General features: G+C 32.4%; 2 protein-coding genes across 3 annotated transcripts; one reads left to right on the plus strand and one right to left on the minus strand.

The window, feature by feature from the left end:
- The first annotated feature begins 201 nt into the window (after positions 1-201).
- Positions 202-6,092, plus strand: LOC148599377 (uncharacterized). The gene is made up of 2 exons (XM_088559493.1): positions 202-355; positions 5,595-6,092. Exons 1-2 carry the CDS (start codon positions 282-284, stop codon positions 5,971-5,973), a joined length of 453 nt encoding a protein of 150 aa, XP_088415619.1. The 5' UTR covers positions 202-281; the 3' UTR covers positions 5,974-6,092.
- Positions 6,093-7,806: 1,714 nt separating this feature from the next.
- Positions 7,807-13,849, minus strand: LOC148599378 (uncharacterized). 2 transcript variants are annotated; one of them, XM_088558525.1, is made up of 3 exons: positions 11,339-13,849; positions 9,626-9,641; positions 8,706-8,872 (listed from the first exon to the last, which is right to left on the minus strand). In XM_088558525.1, the coding sequence occupies exons 1-3, from the start codon at positions 13,550-13,552 to the stop codon at positions 8,856-8,858; spliced, it is 2,247 nt and encodes a 748-aa protein (XP_088414651.1). In that variant the 5' UTR covers positions 13,553-13,849; the 3' UTR covers positions 8,706-8,855. The 2 variants fall into 2 exon arrangements, with proteins under 2 accessions (XP_088414650.1, XP_088414651.1); XM_088558524.1 differs by lacking the exon at positions 9,626-9,641 and having other exon boundaries at positions 7,807-8,872; positions 11,339-13,841.
- Between the last annotated feature and the right edge of the window lie 1,129 nt (positions 13,850-14,978).

Genomic DNA, 14,978 nt, shown 5'->3' on the forward strand with positions numbered 1-14,978 from the left:
TGTTTCTGAATAATGCAATTAATTGTTGTTAAGGGCTTCATTTATAAACATGATGAGTTTACACGTCGGGAGAGGTTTCGGAGAAAAATTGTTTTTATGGGATTAGCAAAGTATTTAATCGTCAACAAATGATTTCTTATTTGATTATGAGAAAATTTAGTTGGTGCTATGACACTTGAAAAAGGCGACGTTCTACAACATAATTACGAAAAGATATTTCAATCTATTCCCGCGTGATTTGTCGGAAGCGTGCTGGTGACGTTTTGCGACACAGGTCATGGATGGCGACAGTACAAAATAATCTGAACATGATCCGATCTCAGGAGTTAAGGATTTTCACGTCGAATGAAATGAGGTAAGAGTGTTTTTTTCATTTTTTCCATTCATAATTTCTATTTGTTATTATTTATTGCTGTAAAAGAATGTGTTAAATGATGGTAAATTATTTCAAAAAGTTTCCAACAATGAATTCAATAATGATAAAACGGGTATTATATAGAATTCAAACACGTTTTATATGAAGAAGAACAAAATAGATTGGAGTTTGTGAAACCAATACCCTACTATCATGGTATTTTTTTCAAATGTTATTCATAACAGAAATTAGAACCTTCTTAGATTATTACATCTATTATTTATATCTAAAATCTTCAATTTACCACTATGGCAGTATATCAAAAAAAGTATACGTTTAACAACAACAAAACAAACAAACAGACAAAAATATACCAACACACACAAAAAAAAAACAAATAAAAAAAAAATAAAAAAAATGCTGACTCAATAAAATGTCAAGATATTAATAAAATGCATTTATCACTGAGTTCAATCCCGACTCCAACGTGGTAAAATAATGATTTCTGTTTTATTTTACTTTATTTCCATCTTTCTACAGACTTATAACAGTAAAAAATAATATTTCATGCGTGTTACGTAACTTATGAAACCTTTCTTGGTAAACCTCAAAAATGACACAGAAACGCAAAGACAATTTTCCTCTAAATATATAAATAATTTAATAAATAAGTTGAAGGGAGAAATGAAAAATGCTGGAAAAAAAACGAAACAGAAAATACTCCTCTGTTGAAAAACGCGCTTCATTCTGTGAAACTAAATTAAATATATATATAAAAAAGAAGACTCGGAAAAACAATAATATACATATTAAAATTTCATTTTTTTGAACGATTTTAAGGAATCATCTGTTATTTGATTGTTCCAATTTAATATCACCTGGAACACAATTCATACAGATAGATCGATTTCTTTCAAAACAGCGAGTGCTCAGATATCTTTACAATGGCTTAAAAATGGAAAAAAAAACGGCTAAGCCAAGAGAAAGTCTGACTTATCTAAATAAAATTATGTGCCCAAAAGAACATTAATTAAAACGTGCTATAAAATAAGACTAGAAAGAAACACTACATTTCTGAAAGAGAGAACAATACTGAATTATGTTGATATTGCAACTAAAGGAACAAAACAGCATCTGTTAAATAAAACAGAAATTTTGGGAAAAATGCCATTGCATATTCCCATTTTATTATCTGAAATAAAACATTGTTACTAAAGGATCAATTTCCGCCTAAACAACGAATTATATGATGTCATTACTTCTCGAAATTGTCTATTGTATCACTTTATTAGACATTCACGTCTCTTATCACTTCAAATAACGCGAGAAAGTAAATCATTGGGTTTTTCAAATTGTCTTTGCTCGTGACAATTGTTGTTTGGTTATTTGGCACTCTAACTAATTGATAAAATAGATCAAAATCGAATGTAAATTGTAAAAAAGTTGACCTGTGGGCACGATCAAAATATTTCTTGTAAAATGAAGATTATTTTAGGCTCAGAAAATGAATATTCAAAATGTTTTATCACTGTGATACAGACGCTAAAAATGTATTATTCAACACCATACAGACTCAATTTTGAAAACGTCATGCAGCTTTAATGCAAAATATGAATATTTGTAAAATGTTTGCAAGCTGTCGGCAATGACTAATTTACCAACCAATGCTGTTGCCCTTTATTAAAAAATAGAAAACAAAATAAGAAAGATAGTTATCAAATAGGCGTAACAACAAAATTTCCGAACGCTAATCCGATCCATTAACAAGTCAAGTAAATTACCGAACACTAATCCGATCCATTATCAGGTAAAGTAAATTACCGAACACTAATCCGATCCATTATCAGGTCAAGTAAATTACCGAACACGAATCCGATCCATTATCAGGTCAAGTAAATTACCGAACACTTATCCGATCTATTATCAGGTCAAGTAAAAAAACAACTTGACACTACACAACTGTAGCAGCTGGTACCACAATGGTCCTGACTTGGTACAGACATTTTGAATGAAATGGTTGTGTAAATCTAGGTTTAAAATGCGCCAAACTCCCTCTTCCATTGCGGCGGGAATGATATTTGATAAAGAAGAAATTCTATGATTGAACTGAAATGGCAAACACTTCTTTTTACAACAAATGGAAAACAAGAACAAAAACACATTACGAAAACAAAAAAAAAAAAAAAAAACCAAACAAACAAACAAACAAACAAAAACAAAAAAAAAAAAACAAAAAAAACAAAACAAAACAAAACATAACATAACATAACATAACAAAACAATATAAAACAAAACAAAAAGACAAATACAGAAAGTACAGAATGTTAAACAAATTTTAAAAATTGTTTAATAGTAGATCTTTGCATTTTCCAAGGTTAGAATCTGTTAGTTATATTACAAATTCTTGATAAAAGATTTCTTTATGTTAATGAGAATACCTTTGCAATAGTATATAAGTTGTTCCTTTATGCTCTAAAAAGGCAACATAAATGTTCCTTTTTATCTGTTTGTGATTTTCGTATTGTACCAATGGGTTAACAAAATATGTGATACCATGTGGAATCTTAACACAATGATTCAAGGGTAACAGACTTATCGTATTTCACCATTTTTATAGTTTATAAGAGGATACCCGTCTATCGATTTTTTTTGGATTTTTCTACATAAACTGTTTATGTATATTTGATCTACATTTTGCAACGTATCATTATACATATTACTAAGTCATTATCTGCTGTTAAATGTAAGTTATTTCAATTCAAAATTAGCAAAGTAACAAAGAAAAGTAAAACAAAGATTATCCTCTTGTGACATTATCCCCTAGTAAGAAATTCTTGTTCTTTATTTCAATCGGCTTAGAGCCGATAGAGAACGATTTAACCTACATCCTCAAATGAATGAGCTTTTTCTCTTTTGCACATGCGCGCATGCACATGGTTTTTGTTTACTTTCTTCTGTTAGTTCCTGTCAAAGCTAAACATATTTGTTTACATATCCGGTAGCTGTTTCATTGAACGTTTGATAAAATATCATATCCATAAACGTGATAAAAGAAGGTCATGTTCACTATCCAGTATGATTCATACTGTAATTGATATTTGTTGTACGTTTTTCTTTTCTGTATGACAATTCCTTTTGACCATAGTATAGATTGTATCAGAAAGGTGGTGTTTCTAATAACCCTTTATATAATAACTACAGTTGTTCCCCTTTGAATTAAGCTAAAAACATTTCTTTTTTCTTTGGTAAATTTTCAAATCTCTATTTGTTGCATATAAGATGCATGTTGAAAAATAACGATGCAATGTACTTAAAATCATCGTTGTTTTAACCATTTAATGAAAATAAAGCTTTACATTTAAATATTTCAAGCCCCGTGCAGGTCCGGGTGTCGAAAGAATAGGCTTGTTGCAGCGCTAAGCTCGTCGTAAAAGGCGACTAGATAGTGCTCAGAAACCTAGGCAGGGGCTAGGCGCTCTGCCCACAGAGCAACTGGGATGTGTGCCCCAAGTGGTGGAATGGGTTACCCCTGGCGTGTTACATGCTGGGGTTGTCAGGCTATAATACGGAAAACCTGACCGCAAACCATAGTGGTGCACCATGTTGGGAAAGATGCCACGTTCCTCGCATTTGACAAAACCTGCTGTGGTATTCGATAGGAGTAAGAACCTTTGCGCTCCGCCACAGTATGCTAAATTGCCCGACCCTACTCAGCCCTCCCTTTTTCTTGTGGCAATCAAAATTTGTCGACCATCCCTTTTTCATATATAAATAGGCTTCTGGAACAGCGTTATGTTGCTAGAAGATTGAAGTCATCACAGAAGTTTTATGGTCGCCATCATGAACTCGTGGATATTTATGGTGTATCCATCGCACCATGAAAACTGATTCATTCAACGGGTCATAGTTTCCTTCCCTCGTTTGTCTACTCCGGACTTGACTCTTTTATGAACACATCGGCGGGTGTTTCTAGAAAAGAAGAGGACGGTTACCCTACCGGTGCATCTGGTCCATGCTCCCAGTTTTTAATGGAGTCCGAGTTGCTCATTTGTTTTTGTCAATTTGTATGTATGATTTTAGTTACTTTATGTTCCGTGTTGTGTATGTCTGTTTTCCATGTCTGGTCTTTGTCCCAGGAGTACATTCTTTTAATTGCCCGTATAACCTTGGTTCCTTTGATTACGCTTTCATTTCATCATCATCACTTCATGTTCATTTTATCATCCCTTCCATGTTCATCGCCTGAATATAGCTGACATATTGCTGCTCGGGCGTTAAACCCTAACAATCAATCAATCATTAAATATTTCAATGCACACAATGTAATTAAAACAAATTGTATCTTCCCAGAATTAAAGGCATAACTTGAAGAACGAAAACAAATAAGCATGCAACGGTTCTGAAAACAATACATCAAGCAATACAGATTGTCACAGTTCTCTTCGATATATATTTTAAAGATTATAGTATGTTTTGGATAATTTGTTGAAGAACGATTGATGCTTACGAACATGTTTTTAACCTTTTACGTAATTATACGTACAAACAATCAAAAGTGCCTGTTGATGTTGATGGAACAAATAAAAAAAAACACAAATGCCTAGAATTAAACAAAAAATGATATGAACTGCAAACGCAATGATCTATCCAGGATAAGTGATGCCATCTTACTTCTCAATTAAGTAAGGGAAAAGAATGAAATTACAAATAAAGAAAGTAGCAATACCTAATGGAGAATCGAGGGTTCATCAGTGTAAATAAAACTGAAGGAGAAAACAATTCACAAAACAAAGGATCTGAAACGATAAAAGATAAACCAAACGGCAAACACAAATCCGAAATAAAGACATAACGAGTATACAAACACCTCACTAAAATTCGGGGTGCATTGAATCGGGATTTGTTTAGAATGTCACATAAATTGATATGCGTTTTTAGGAAATTTGATGTCGTAAAAAATCGTGTGCATTAGAATTAGCGATTGTAAGGAATTTTTAGGTTTGGCAAATAACATTACATTCCTAGTTATATACTTATAGATATACATATTAGATAAGTCCATAAGTCATGATCATAAACTGCCAGTTTATGATGGAAGTATTTTAGAGTTTAAACGTTTTCATATATATAATAAGGACTTAATTAATTTAGGATTCGATTTTGCGTGTTTTTCTGCATTACACTTTAACTCTTTGTACTTCTCATGCAACTTAAAGTTGTGTTTTTTTTTAATTTGCAGGCAAACTGTACAGATAGTGAGTTTAGCGCTGATTGGCAGTATTGTTGTCAAAACAGATGCATTTTCTAGTTACAGAGATTTGTCATCAACACCTATTCAAAGCCTGATAAAACTGTTTCAAAATTATGTTGATAAAGATTCACAAGACCGCAAGCATATTGAAAGGGAAGTTTTCCATTCCTATGATATACTTTTGCCTTTTAAATTGAAAGTAGATACAATACAAGAAAAACTGAAAGACAAAACGGCAGTAAAACGACTGCAAGATAAAGACGTTGATTATTGGCTTGGTGGTGGTCGTTTTGGAAAACGTAACTTTGATTACGGTTTAACAAAAACCAGATTTGGTCGTAGTGTTGATCATGTTGACATTTCTTGAAAGGACTGTATTTAAAAGACTATTTAAGATCAAAGACAGAAGCTACAATTATGTTTTGTTAACTAAAATGTGGTGAAAACAAACAAAATGTGCACCCATTCTTTTCCAATGTTTTAAATTTGCAGAATACTTTTATTTATTCATTTACTTTTGTTTCTTTTTATGTGTTATTTTTATTATTTTACGTTCTTTGTTGTGTGTGTTTGTTTTCCATGTCTGGTCTTTGTCCCTGGAAAACATTATTTTGATTTCCGCTAGAATCTTGGTTCTCTTGATTACTCTTAAACTTTATATTTTATCTTTTTTCAGTAGGCTTCAACCAGTAGGTTAAACATGTTTCCGAGGGCGTCGTTTCGTTTTTCAGAACACGATATCAAAATCTTAGTTCTTTTTCCATTTGCAATGTTTGTGACTTATCAGGAAACGTTTTATTTTGCTCCATATGAAAATTCTAATACAATTCTAAAATAAGTTTAAGTTGTAAACTCAGCAAAGACCATAATGGATAACACAACTCACTCACAAGCCCAAACCGAACCAAGTACATATTTCGATACCTTAGTTGCCGAGTTGAACATAAACATAACCATACGAAATATGTGCCACACATGAGTTAGCGATACTTTCCACCTGTTAGATAGGAAAGCGTATATGGTTCATTCAAGTCTATATGTCATCTAGGGATGTATACCTGTTTATATGTCATGTTGATATGTTGAATGTGATTACTTTGTTGTTTGCATTCATGTTAAGTTCTTATTTTTGTCCTGTTTAACTTGTTTTCTTCCTGAAGCGGAAGTGAAAAGTTTTAAATAATATGACAATGTCACGAAGTATTACAAACAAACAAGTATATATACCTAGATATTAAGTCGACTTTCCAAATAAACAAGTACACATTCCAAGTAAAGAGCTAGACATTCTAGCTAGGAAACATGTAGACCTAAAATGTAACATATACGCTTTCATAGTTAGACGCTGAAATAATACTGCTTGAATTAAACGTATGTTATCAATTACATTTTGCATATAAACGATTGGATACCTTCAGAACAAATTGCCTTGTCACGATAAATACATGACCGAGATTGTTCTTATTTAATATTGTAGTTCTAAACAGCACACGATCTTATTAACACTAGGAGTTATATTTCATAGTTACCATAGTAACCCATTTTCTCATTTTGAAAAGGCAAATGAAGTAATTCGTGGTAGAAAACATTTTTGTATCGACCTTTTCGCCATACAATGGAACTTCTAGTATAACAGTAAATAATAAGTTTAATAGACTAACATTTGGTAACATCTTTAATATAACACAGAGGAAACTAGATGTAATATCAACTCGGACTTCTAAAAAAACAGAATCACGTATAAGTTACCAATATAGGCAAATAAAGAAAGTAAGGAGGACCGGTAGCGCTATAATTTCTTTGATATTTTCCGATTGATACAAGACTTTAGGTTCCTAGTTCGCATTTCTTATTTCAAAGTTGACATTTTTCAGTTCAAAGTTGCCATTTCTCACTTCAAAGTTGACATTTCTCACTTGGAAGGTGACACTTCTCAATTTCAAATTGACATTTTATCACTTTCTAACTTGGAAGTGAGAAATGCCTACTTTGAACTATGAAACGTCAATTTGGTAATGTGAAAAAAGTCATGGCACTTACAATCTTTAGTAGGATAGCCTGTCTTGTCATGTCAAAGGTACTGTTTCAGAGTTATCACTTTCAATTTTCGATCGATGACATAAAGAAGCCAAAATCTCAGAATATGTGGCGATTATAATGTTCCTATTTAGAAACATTAATATGAACACTCAAGGACAAATGACAACCAAGCTTTTTATTATATAACAAAAACAACAAAACGATATAGACCCACATCAATTTTAAAAGACGAGTACACACATTCAGTTTTTTTTTTTATATATTTCTGATATAATATGATAATAAACAGTTAAAAGTTGTTAATTGCGTTTTAAGAGGGTGTCCAAGCAAAATCCAGGCAGTTGGTGGCACACATAACAAATTTTGTTTTCTAAACATTTTTACCTATATCATATCACAAAACCCTTATTCAAAGTTTAATGTTGAAATGCAACGGTTAAAGAGAGATAACTCTTTAATTTGAGCATTGTTTTTGCTTTGTTAGGAAAATTTAAAATCATTTTTTCTGAGCCATTCATTGTGAATTTAAAACAATCTTTACAATATTTGACAAACATTTTATATAAACGGTGCATTAGAACAAAAAAAAAATAGTGGGTAAAATTTATCCTGTGCCACTCACATCATAAGACCTGCCTGATTTTCACATGGACAGCCTCTTTTTTATTTGTAATGTTGCATTATGCAAACTGATAATCAAATATGTAAACTCCTGCTTCACAAGAAATCCACACAAAGCCTATATCTGTTACCGCTATATCAGTTACATAATGATTTCGAATTTCTCCGACGTTACACGTGTCAATAAAATGTCCGTTTTCATCAAGCAGGCATAGATTACCATTATCATCATAATTAGTTTCATTTTGTGATACAATTAGAATATTTCCCTGCATATCACATGCAAATGTATATTTTGGATACAATTGTATTTCGTCATTTCCGGTAAATCTCGATTTGACGCCTCCACTTTGCTCCACAATTGTCAAGGACTTTGCACCAGCATCGGAAATTACCACATCACTATTTATATTGACAACAGTTTTGGATGGACGAGAAAAAGTCTCATCTTGTCTAAAATTAGTTAGTCGGGAAGTACTGGACGTATATTTTTTTACACAATTTCGCGAAGCTCGTTCTGTTGGTTCACATACTATTAATGATTCTTCAAATGGATCGTAGGTAAAAGCCGTGGGGGTCGTCTCACAGTCAACAAATACAGACACCTGAAATGAGACGAAATTACTGTATTGAAATGGCTCTTCAATATGAAATGATAGTTCATTTTATGTACTTGTACAATGCCAGCTGATCAAAGTAATAGTTTAAGGCATATAGTTAAAAGAATCAAAAAAATATTTATGCTTGTATCAATGGCGCCATCGGACAAAAGATAGTATCACACAGAACTTAAACCTCACTCTAAACGAAAACCAATTAACCGAAAAGTTTGTCAAAAATAGTACCACGTAGTATAAGTATGTCACGCATTAGGTTTTCCTTTCAATGACAGAATTCATTCATAGTTTATTCTAAATCATTATATCTTTTATATTCATAGAAGTGATTAATGTTTTAATGACGCAATTTTCAGACCGTCATAATTTTCAATTATCAGATTGTTATTGGCCTTCAAATGACATATTTCGATATTCATACGATACATTAATATGATGAAGTACAATAGACTTTATAATACCTTTTAAAATTTATTGTAAAGAATTGATCAAAGAAATTTCGGTTTAAATGTTAAAAGTACATTATGGCGTAAAACTGAGCAATGTTTAAACCTTTTCGCTGTATCATTGTTTTTGGTTTGTAAGAATTAAAAATCAAATTGACTGTGTCTACCCTGCATTTTGTAGTTGAAATGAAAATTGAATATTTATTATTTCTTTATCATAAATGGCAAAAGTCTTGAACCACAATACCATACCATATTAGTATTATATTCGTGTTTATATTACATCAATACTTACAATAATCCCATAAGAGCTATGTAAAAAATATTTACATTATGCTATATGACTTGGGTCAAGTATGATGAATCAGTGTGATAATATTCCCCTTATTGTAAGTTTTTGTTTGTGGAAGTTTTTTTAGTTTTCGGATGGTATCTTGTTTCTCTATCTATAATTTTTGTATTTTATTATTTATGCTACAAGTTGTTTGTAGATCGCCCCTGTTTCCTGTACTAATGTTAAAGATATGCATTTGAATATTCTCAAAATGTCTCTATATTGTCATTTTTTCCATGTTTAATCATTTCTTTGACAGATATTTGATAACAAATTCATCGTTTTAAGAGGTAAAAACCACATCGAAAGAATACTGATAGTTAAGCTAATCAAGTCACATATGACACAACTTTTGTACTTCCTTAGAAAGTCACCTACGACAGAGTACCGAATGTAATTACTTCATTGCATTGATTAACTTTTAAAGGTCTATGTACATGTGAAAATTTAACAAGTTCACTACAAATGAAATACAACCCATGTTTTAAACACGGAAGCTTTCGGGTTTATACTGAAACAAGAGGATTTACAAATACCACATCCTCTACCAGCTTCATACAATAACGATAATAGCCTACAACAATTAAGCTAAGCTATTACTTCCGATAACCTTCTAACATATTGCTTAATGACACGAATAAATACAAATGACTTTACAGGATTTGGTTCCAAACTTTTTAGTATCAATCCTTATAAAATTCAGACACTTTAAATGGAAGGGGTGAGTCATGGTGTAGATGGATATACTGAACAAAAAATTTTTCCCCGTCATCATATCCAATTTTTACCTAACTATATCCTTTCAGTAGACGGATCTGCATTAAAAAAACAAATTAATATTAATTTATCTCCCACTTCAATGAAACAAATCAAGAACAATATCAATTACAAACGATAGTAATTGCAAAGTGCCGTTTGTTTTATACACATTCTATTCATATTTTGTTTTGAGCAAAAACTAAATATAAAACATAGAATGGTTGTGAGGTTGTCAACTATTTTTGTACAGGACATAAAAAATGAATTTGGTTGGTCTTTGATTTACATCAATCGCCTCATGTGTGATATTTATTAAGACCGCTTCCAGCGTTGTCCATAAATTACTTGATTAGGTATATTTAGTTTCCTTAATTTGCGTCGGTCAATGAATTTAACATAGCCCATATACTTTAAAATAATGTGGATGTTCACCTCTTAAACGATTCACTATTTTAACATTTGCCTAATGAGCACAGACGATCACATTGTATGCTGACGATGATTGTGTTAGTAAACTGCCTAATGCAATGAACTGAGGCTATCGGTAATTAGCCATTTTTGACATCAATTGATTAGAAGAGAAAATGCAGTTAATATTCACCGCGGATCATTATCGTCAAATGACAATGTTGTTTTCAATCCAATCATCCTGAACGTACATAACAACTGCATTTTTTTTAAATTAGAGGGTTCGTTATATAATAGAAAAAATAAAAAGAGTTCCTTTCATATTATAATTTATACTTACAATGACTTTTGAATGTGATTAATGATATACATATTCTTAATATTAAATAAAGATCATCGAAGGTGGTGTTCACCTAATCGTTATCACGTGACGTGGTTATAATTGCCTCTACAACTGCTTAATTACATGGGATATTATATAAATAAATATATATAGTTTCTGCTTACCTGACATAAATGTTTCGTATCTATTCGGAATATCCTTTTGCTATTTTTACAGGCAACATATAAGTGTCTTTGCAAATCATACGCCAATGTCTCGCCTTGGTCACCTAAATGGATAGACTCCATTTCCATTCCTTGTGGATCAAACAATCGAATGTTAACATCATCATCACACAAAAGCCAACACTGGCCTTCCGATTTTGGTTGAATTTTTTTAACCTTAACTCCACTTCGACTTGCAATTTTGACTTGGAAATGAAAAATAAAAGAAAGTGGGTTGAAACTTGATCTTCCTTTAAGAGTCTTATTGTGACTACACGCTTGGTTACTAAGATTTTGGGACAAATGTAGGTCTTCGATTGTTGAATAGAGTCCTGAGATCGACGACGCATTACTTTGTTTTCTATTTTCATCGAATTCACGGAAAAAATCCTCATTATCCATAGCGGTTGTCACTTCTGCATACAACTGACTATTTCTGCTTTTTCTTACAACTGTACGTGGTAGATCATTGTTATCACTGCCCATTAACGATGTCAGTGGTAAATTGTCATAACATTTATGTTTGTTGACCTTTGTATATACGTGATCAAGTCCTAGTCCACTTTTAGGGCGAGGTTTAATCACTTCTTCTATTTCCCTATTATATGTCTTCCAGGGTGGGTCATAAACTTTGATTTTCTTGCCACCATGTACATTTGCATACCTATGCCCTTTTAGGTGTTGATCTAAGTGTGGAACAGGCAATGGATCACGGATAGAAAGATTATCAACAGACTCGTATATTTGGTTTTCTCGATTAATATCTGGACAGTCATCGGGACGAGTCCTACGATCGAGAGATGCCGTTTTGAAGTCCTCGTCAGTTAAAGCAGTCGGCCTTTGCTTCCGAAATGTGACACTTTTATATTTGCGGACGAGTTGTTTAGGCATAACAACTGATGGTGCATTGTTTATAGCAAACTTTGAAGGATCTAAATATACGTAATCACCACTATTGTTACTGTCAGAATTGGTATTACTTTCAATAGGTTTTGCAAGTTCGTAGATCGGTTCAGAAGCAATGTCCTCATAATTGATGTCAGCAGGAATTTTATCTACAGCATCTACTGACCTTCTCTTGTCAGTACTGCTGGTAAAATCGGAAAATAAGTCAAAGTTTTCTGATTCTTGACTTTTAATTGAGTCTCTTGGTAAAGGGGTGTCCAGAATATCATGACGCGTAGAAGAAAATTTTCGGACTATTTCACCTTGAACATTCTGTGAGGAATCTTTGGTCAGCACATTAGAATGTCTGTTTTCATTATTTAAAGACGTCGCAAAGGCGGAGGTTCGTTTTGATTGCAGAGTTTGCCCTTTTGCAAGGTTTAACCAAAAGTCGTCATCGCTATCATCAATCATAACTTGATCGGATAATTGAGTATTCAATGTTTCCGGTCCTTGTATTGAATTTGAATTATTATCTAACCCTACTGAAAATCTAATTAAGGGGACAACTTTATCTTCATCAATGGTACTTGATAATGGGTCTTTTCTCTTCACTTCTGTTGATCTTAAATGTACAAAACTAGGTGAAATTATGCTACATTCATTTGAGGCATGTTTTGTTTCCGGTGAATTGGCATATCTTACACAGTTCGACGATTGAAGGCATGATACTGGTAGACTCATGCCAACTTCTTCTTTACCTTGACCAAAACATGATGTTAAAATTACAGGCTGATCTATTGCAATTGTTTGCAGGACCTGTGTATTAACATACGTCACTTTGTCCGACGTTTTTAAGCATGAATAAGGTAGATACTCGTTAACATCAGCTTCTGTTTGATCAATATACGGTTGAGTCGTATCGATGGTAAGTTCTCCTGTTTTTTGTGGCAATACTTCAGCATTAACATATGTTATTTGACTTGAAGGTTGTGAGCATGGAGGTGGTGGATGTTTTTCGGCCACGTTTAGTAGTCCTATATCCAATTCCATTTTAGAAGGTTGTGGTCGTTGTACAATAATATCACTAACATCTTCATAAGAGCTTCTGCGGTCCCTGCTTCGAATTGTTGGTTCAAGAACTAGGGCGCCATATGTTTGGTTGGAAATAGCGAGTGAAGTTTGTGCAACGTTTGCATTGACGGCAAATCTACTTCTGTCCCCGCTCTCTGATCTGTCAACTACAGAATATATATCCTGTGATTCTCTGTTACTACCTTGCATATTCATAAATATATAACACAAAGGATAATGGTCAAAGAGAGTTAATCCTGAAAAGATAAGATCACCGATAAGAATCACTGCCAGTGACGGAATACGATAATACAATGTAAGAAACAATATCCAATATTTCTCGAATATTAACTGCCAAACACATGTGTAAAGTGAATGCAGCTATAACGATCCGTTTCATTTTAGGAAGTCCGGGTTATAATTACATGTAGTAACTGAATACATGTTAATATTTCCGGAAAGTAGTACTTTAAGCTTGTAAGAGTAACATATATTAAGTTAACCGTCATTTAAACATAACACGATTACGTAGCTATCTTATGGTTAGTGTTACGTTTCTCCTAATGTATACCTACAGCAAGAATGTCAATCTTCTAACTGGAAGTATTCACATCGATGTTTTTTGTGTGTGCGTGTGTATTTGCATTTCTTTTTTTTATTATTAGTTTTTATTTTTTCCTAGTTAACAACGAATACACGTGCACATCTTCGACATCGATCATTAGATTGTCTAAGAAATGTACATGAACCATAGTACCGTAGGCCTGTTAAGTTATTATACACAAACTTTACGAAAGACGTATCAAATAAATATTCAAATAGAGAACTCTTCAGATTTTTATTATCCAGTTTGGATATGTTGCATATTTGGGCGTATAATAAGTTGTTATCTTGCACAGCTTATAACGAATATTTATGCTTGCAACGATTAGATAAATACAATTTGATGCCCACTTCAGAATTTAAATTATTATATCTATGACCATAGGTTTTACATTCATGCCTAAAATACTTGATTTTTTTTAAACATTTCCGTCAGTAATTAAGCGTGACATATATTATGTTGTCAAAGATATTTAGTAGAAAAAAGCAACCAACACAGAATGGCAAAATGTATCTAGTCCTTTAGACATGACAATATAAAAGATTTAAGAACAAATTTTATGAAAATGGATCTATATTAAACGGTATAAAAAGCGTAATAACAACAAGTTCAAACCAATAACCAGAAATTTGAGGGTATTTGTAATAACACTAGAATTGGCAAACTTTACCCAATATAACAATATATATAGTTACCTCTGTATCTGATGTAATCTTGCACTCCCGAACAAAGCTATGTCTCAGCTCAACATCTGTATCAAACTGGTAGATAGAATTGTACACTGAAATCTATAAAAGTATTGTAATATTTGAGAAAAAAATTCTCCGTTAAAAATTCAAAACAACACTTGATGGACATGTTGTGTGTGTATATACGTTGCCAGGATATTATTCTGTAATTGACAATTTAAGTGACAATTTTTTTTTATTATTATTAATATACTTTGGAAGGGTCATTGGTCACCATTGTTTTTTAAATTTACTTAGTTTTGGTTCAAAGAAAAAAATGTGTGGATTGAAAAACAATATGATAATATGA

The sequence above is a fragment of the Perna viridis genome, chromosome 13, assembly GCF_037379345.1.
Source record: "Perna viridis isolate PV_CMFRI_1.1 ecotype Kerala chromosome 13, ASM3737934v1, whole genome shotgun sequence".
Taxonomy (NCBI): domain Eukaryota; kingdom Metazoa; phylum Mollusca; class Bivalvia; order Mytilida; family Mytilidae; genus Perna; species Perna viridis.

What these genes read in the sequence shown, in the direction of transcription:
- LOC148599377 (XM_088559493.1), top strand. Translation starts at nt 282, where the DNA reads ATGGCGACAGTACAAAATAATCTGAACATGATCCGATCTCAGGAGTTA. An exon ending in TTCACGTCGAATGAAATGAG is followed by an intron (nt 356 to 5,594) that starts GTAAGAGTGTTT and finishes TTTAATTTGCAG; the next exon opens with GCAAACTGTACAGATAGTGA.
- LOC148599378 (XM_088558524.1), bottom strand. Translation starts at nt 13,552, where the DNA reads ATGAATATGCAAGGTAGTAACAGAGAATCACAGGATATATATTCTGTA. An exon ending in ATACGAAACATTTATGTCAG is followed by an intron (nt 8,873 to 11,338) that starts GTAAGCAGAAAC and finishes GTCTCATTTCAG; the next exon opens with GTGTCTGTATTTGTTGACTG.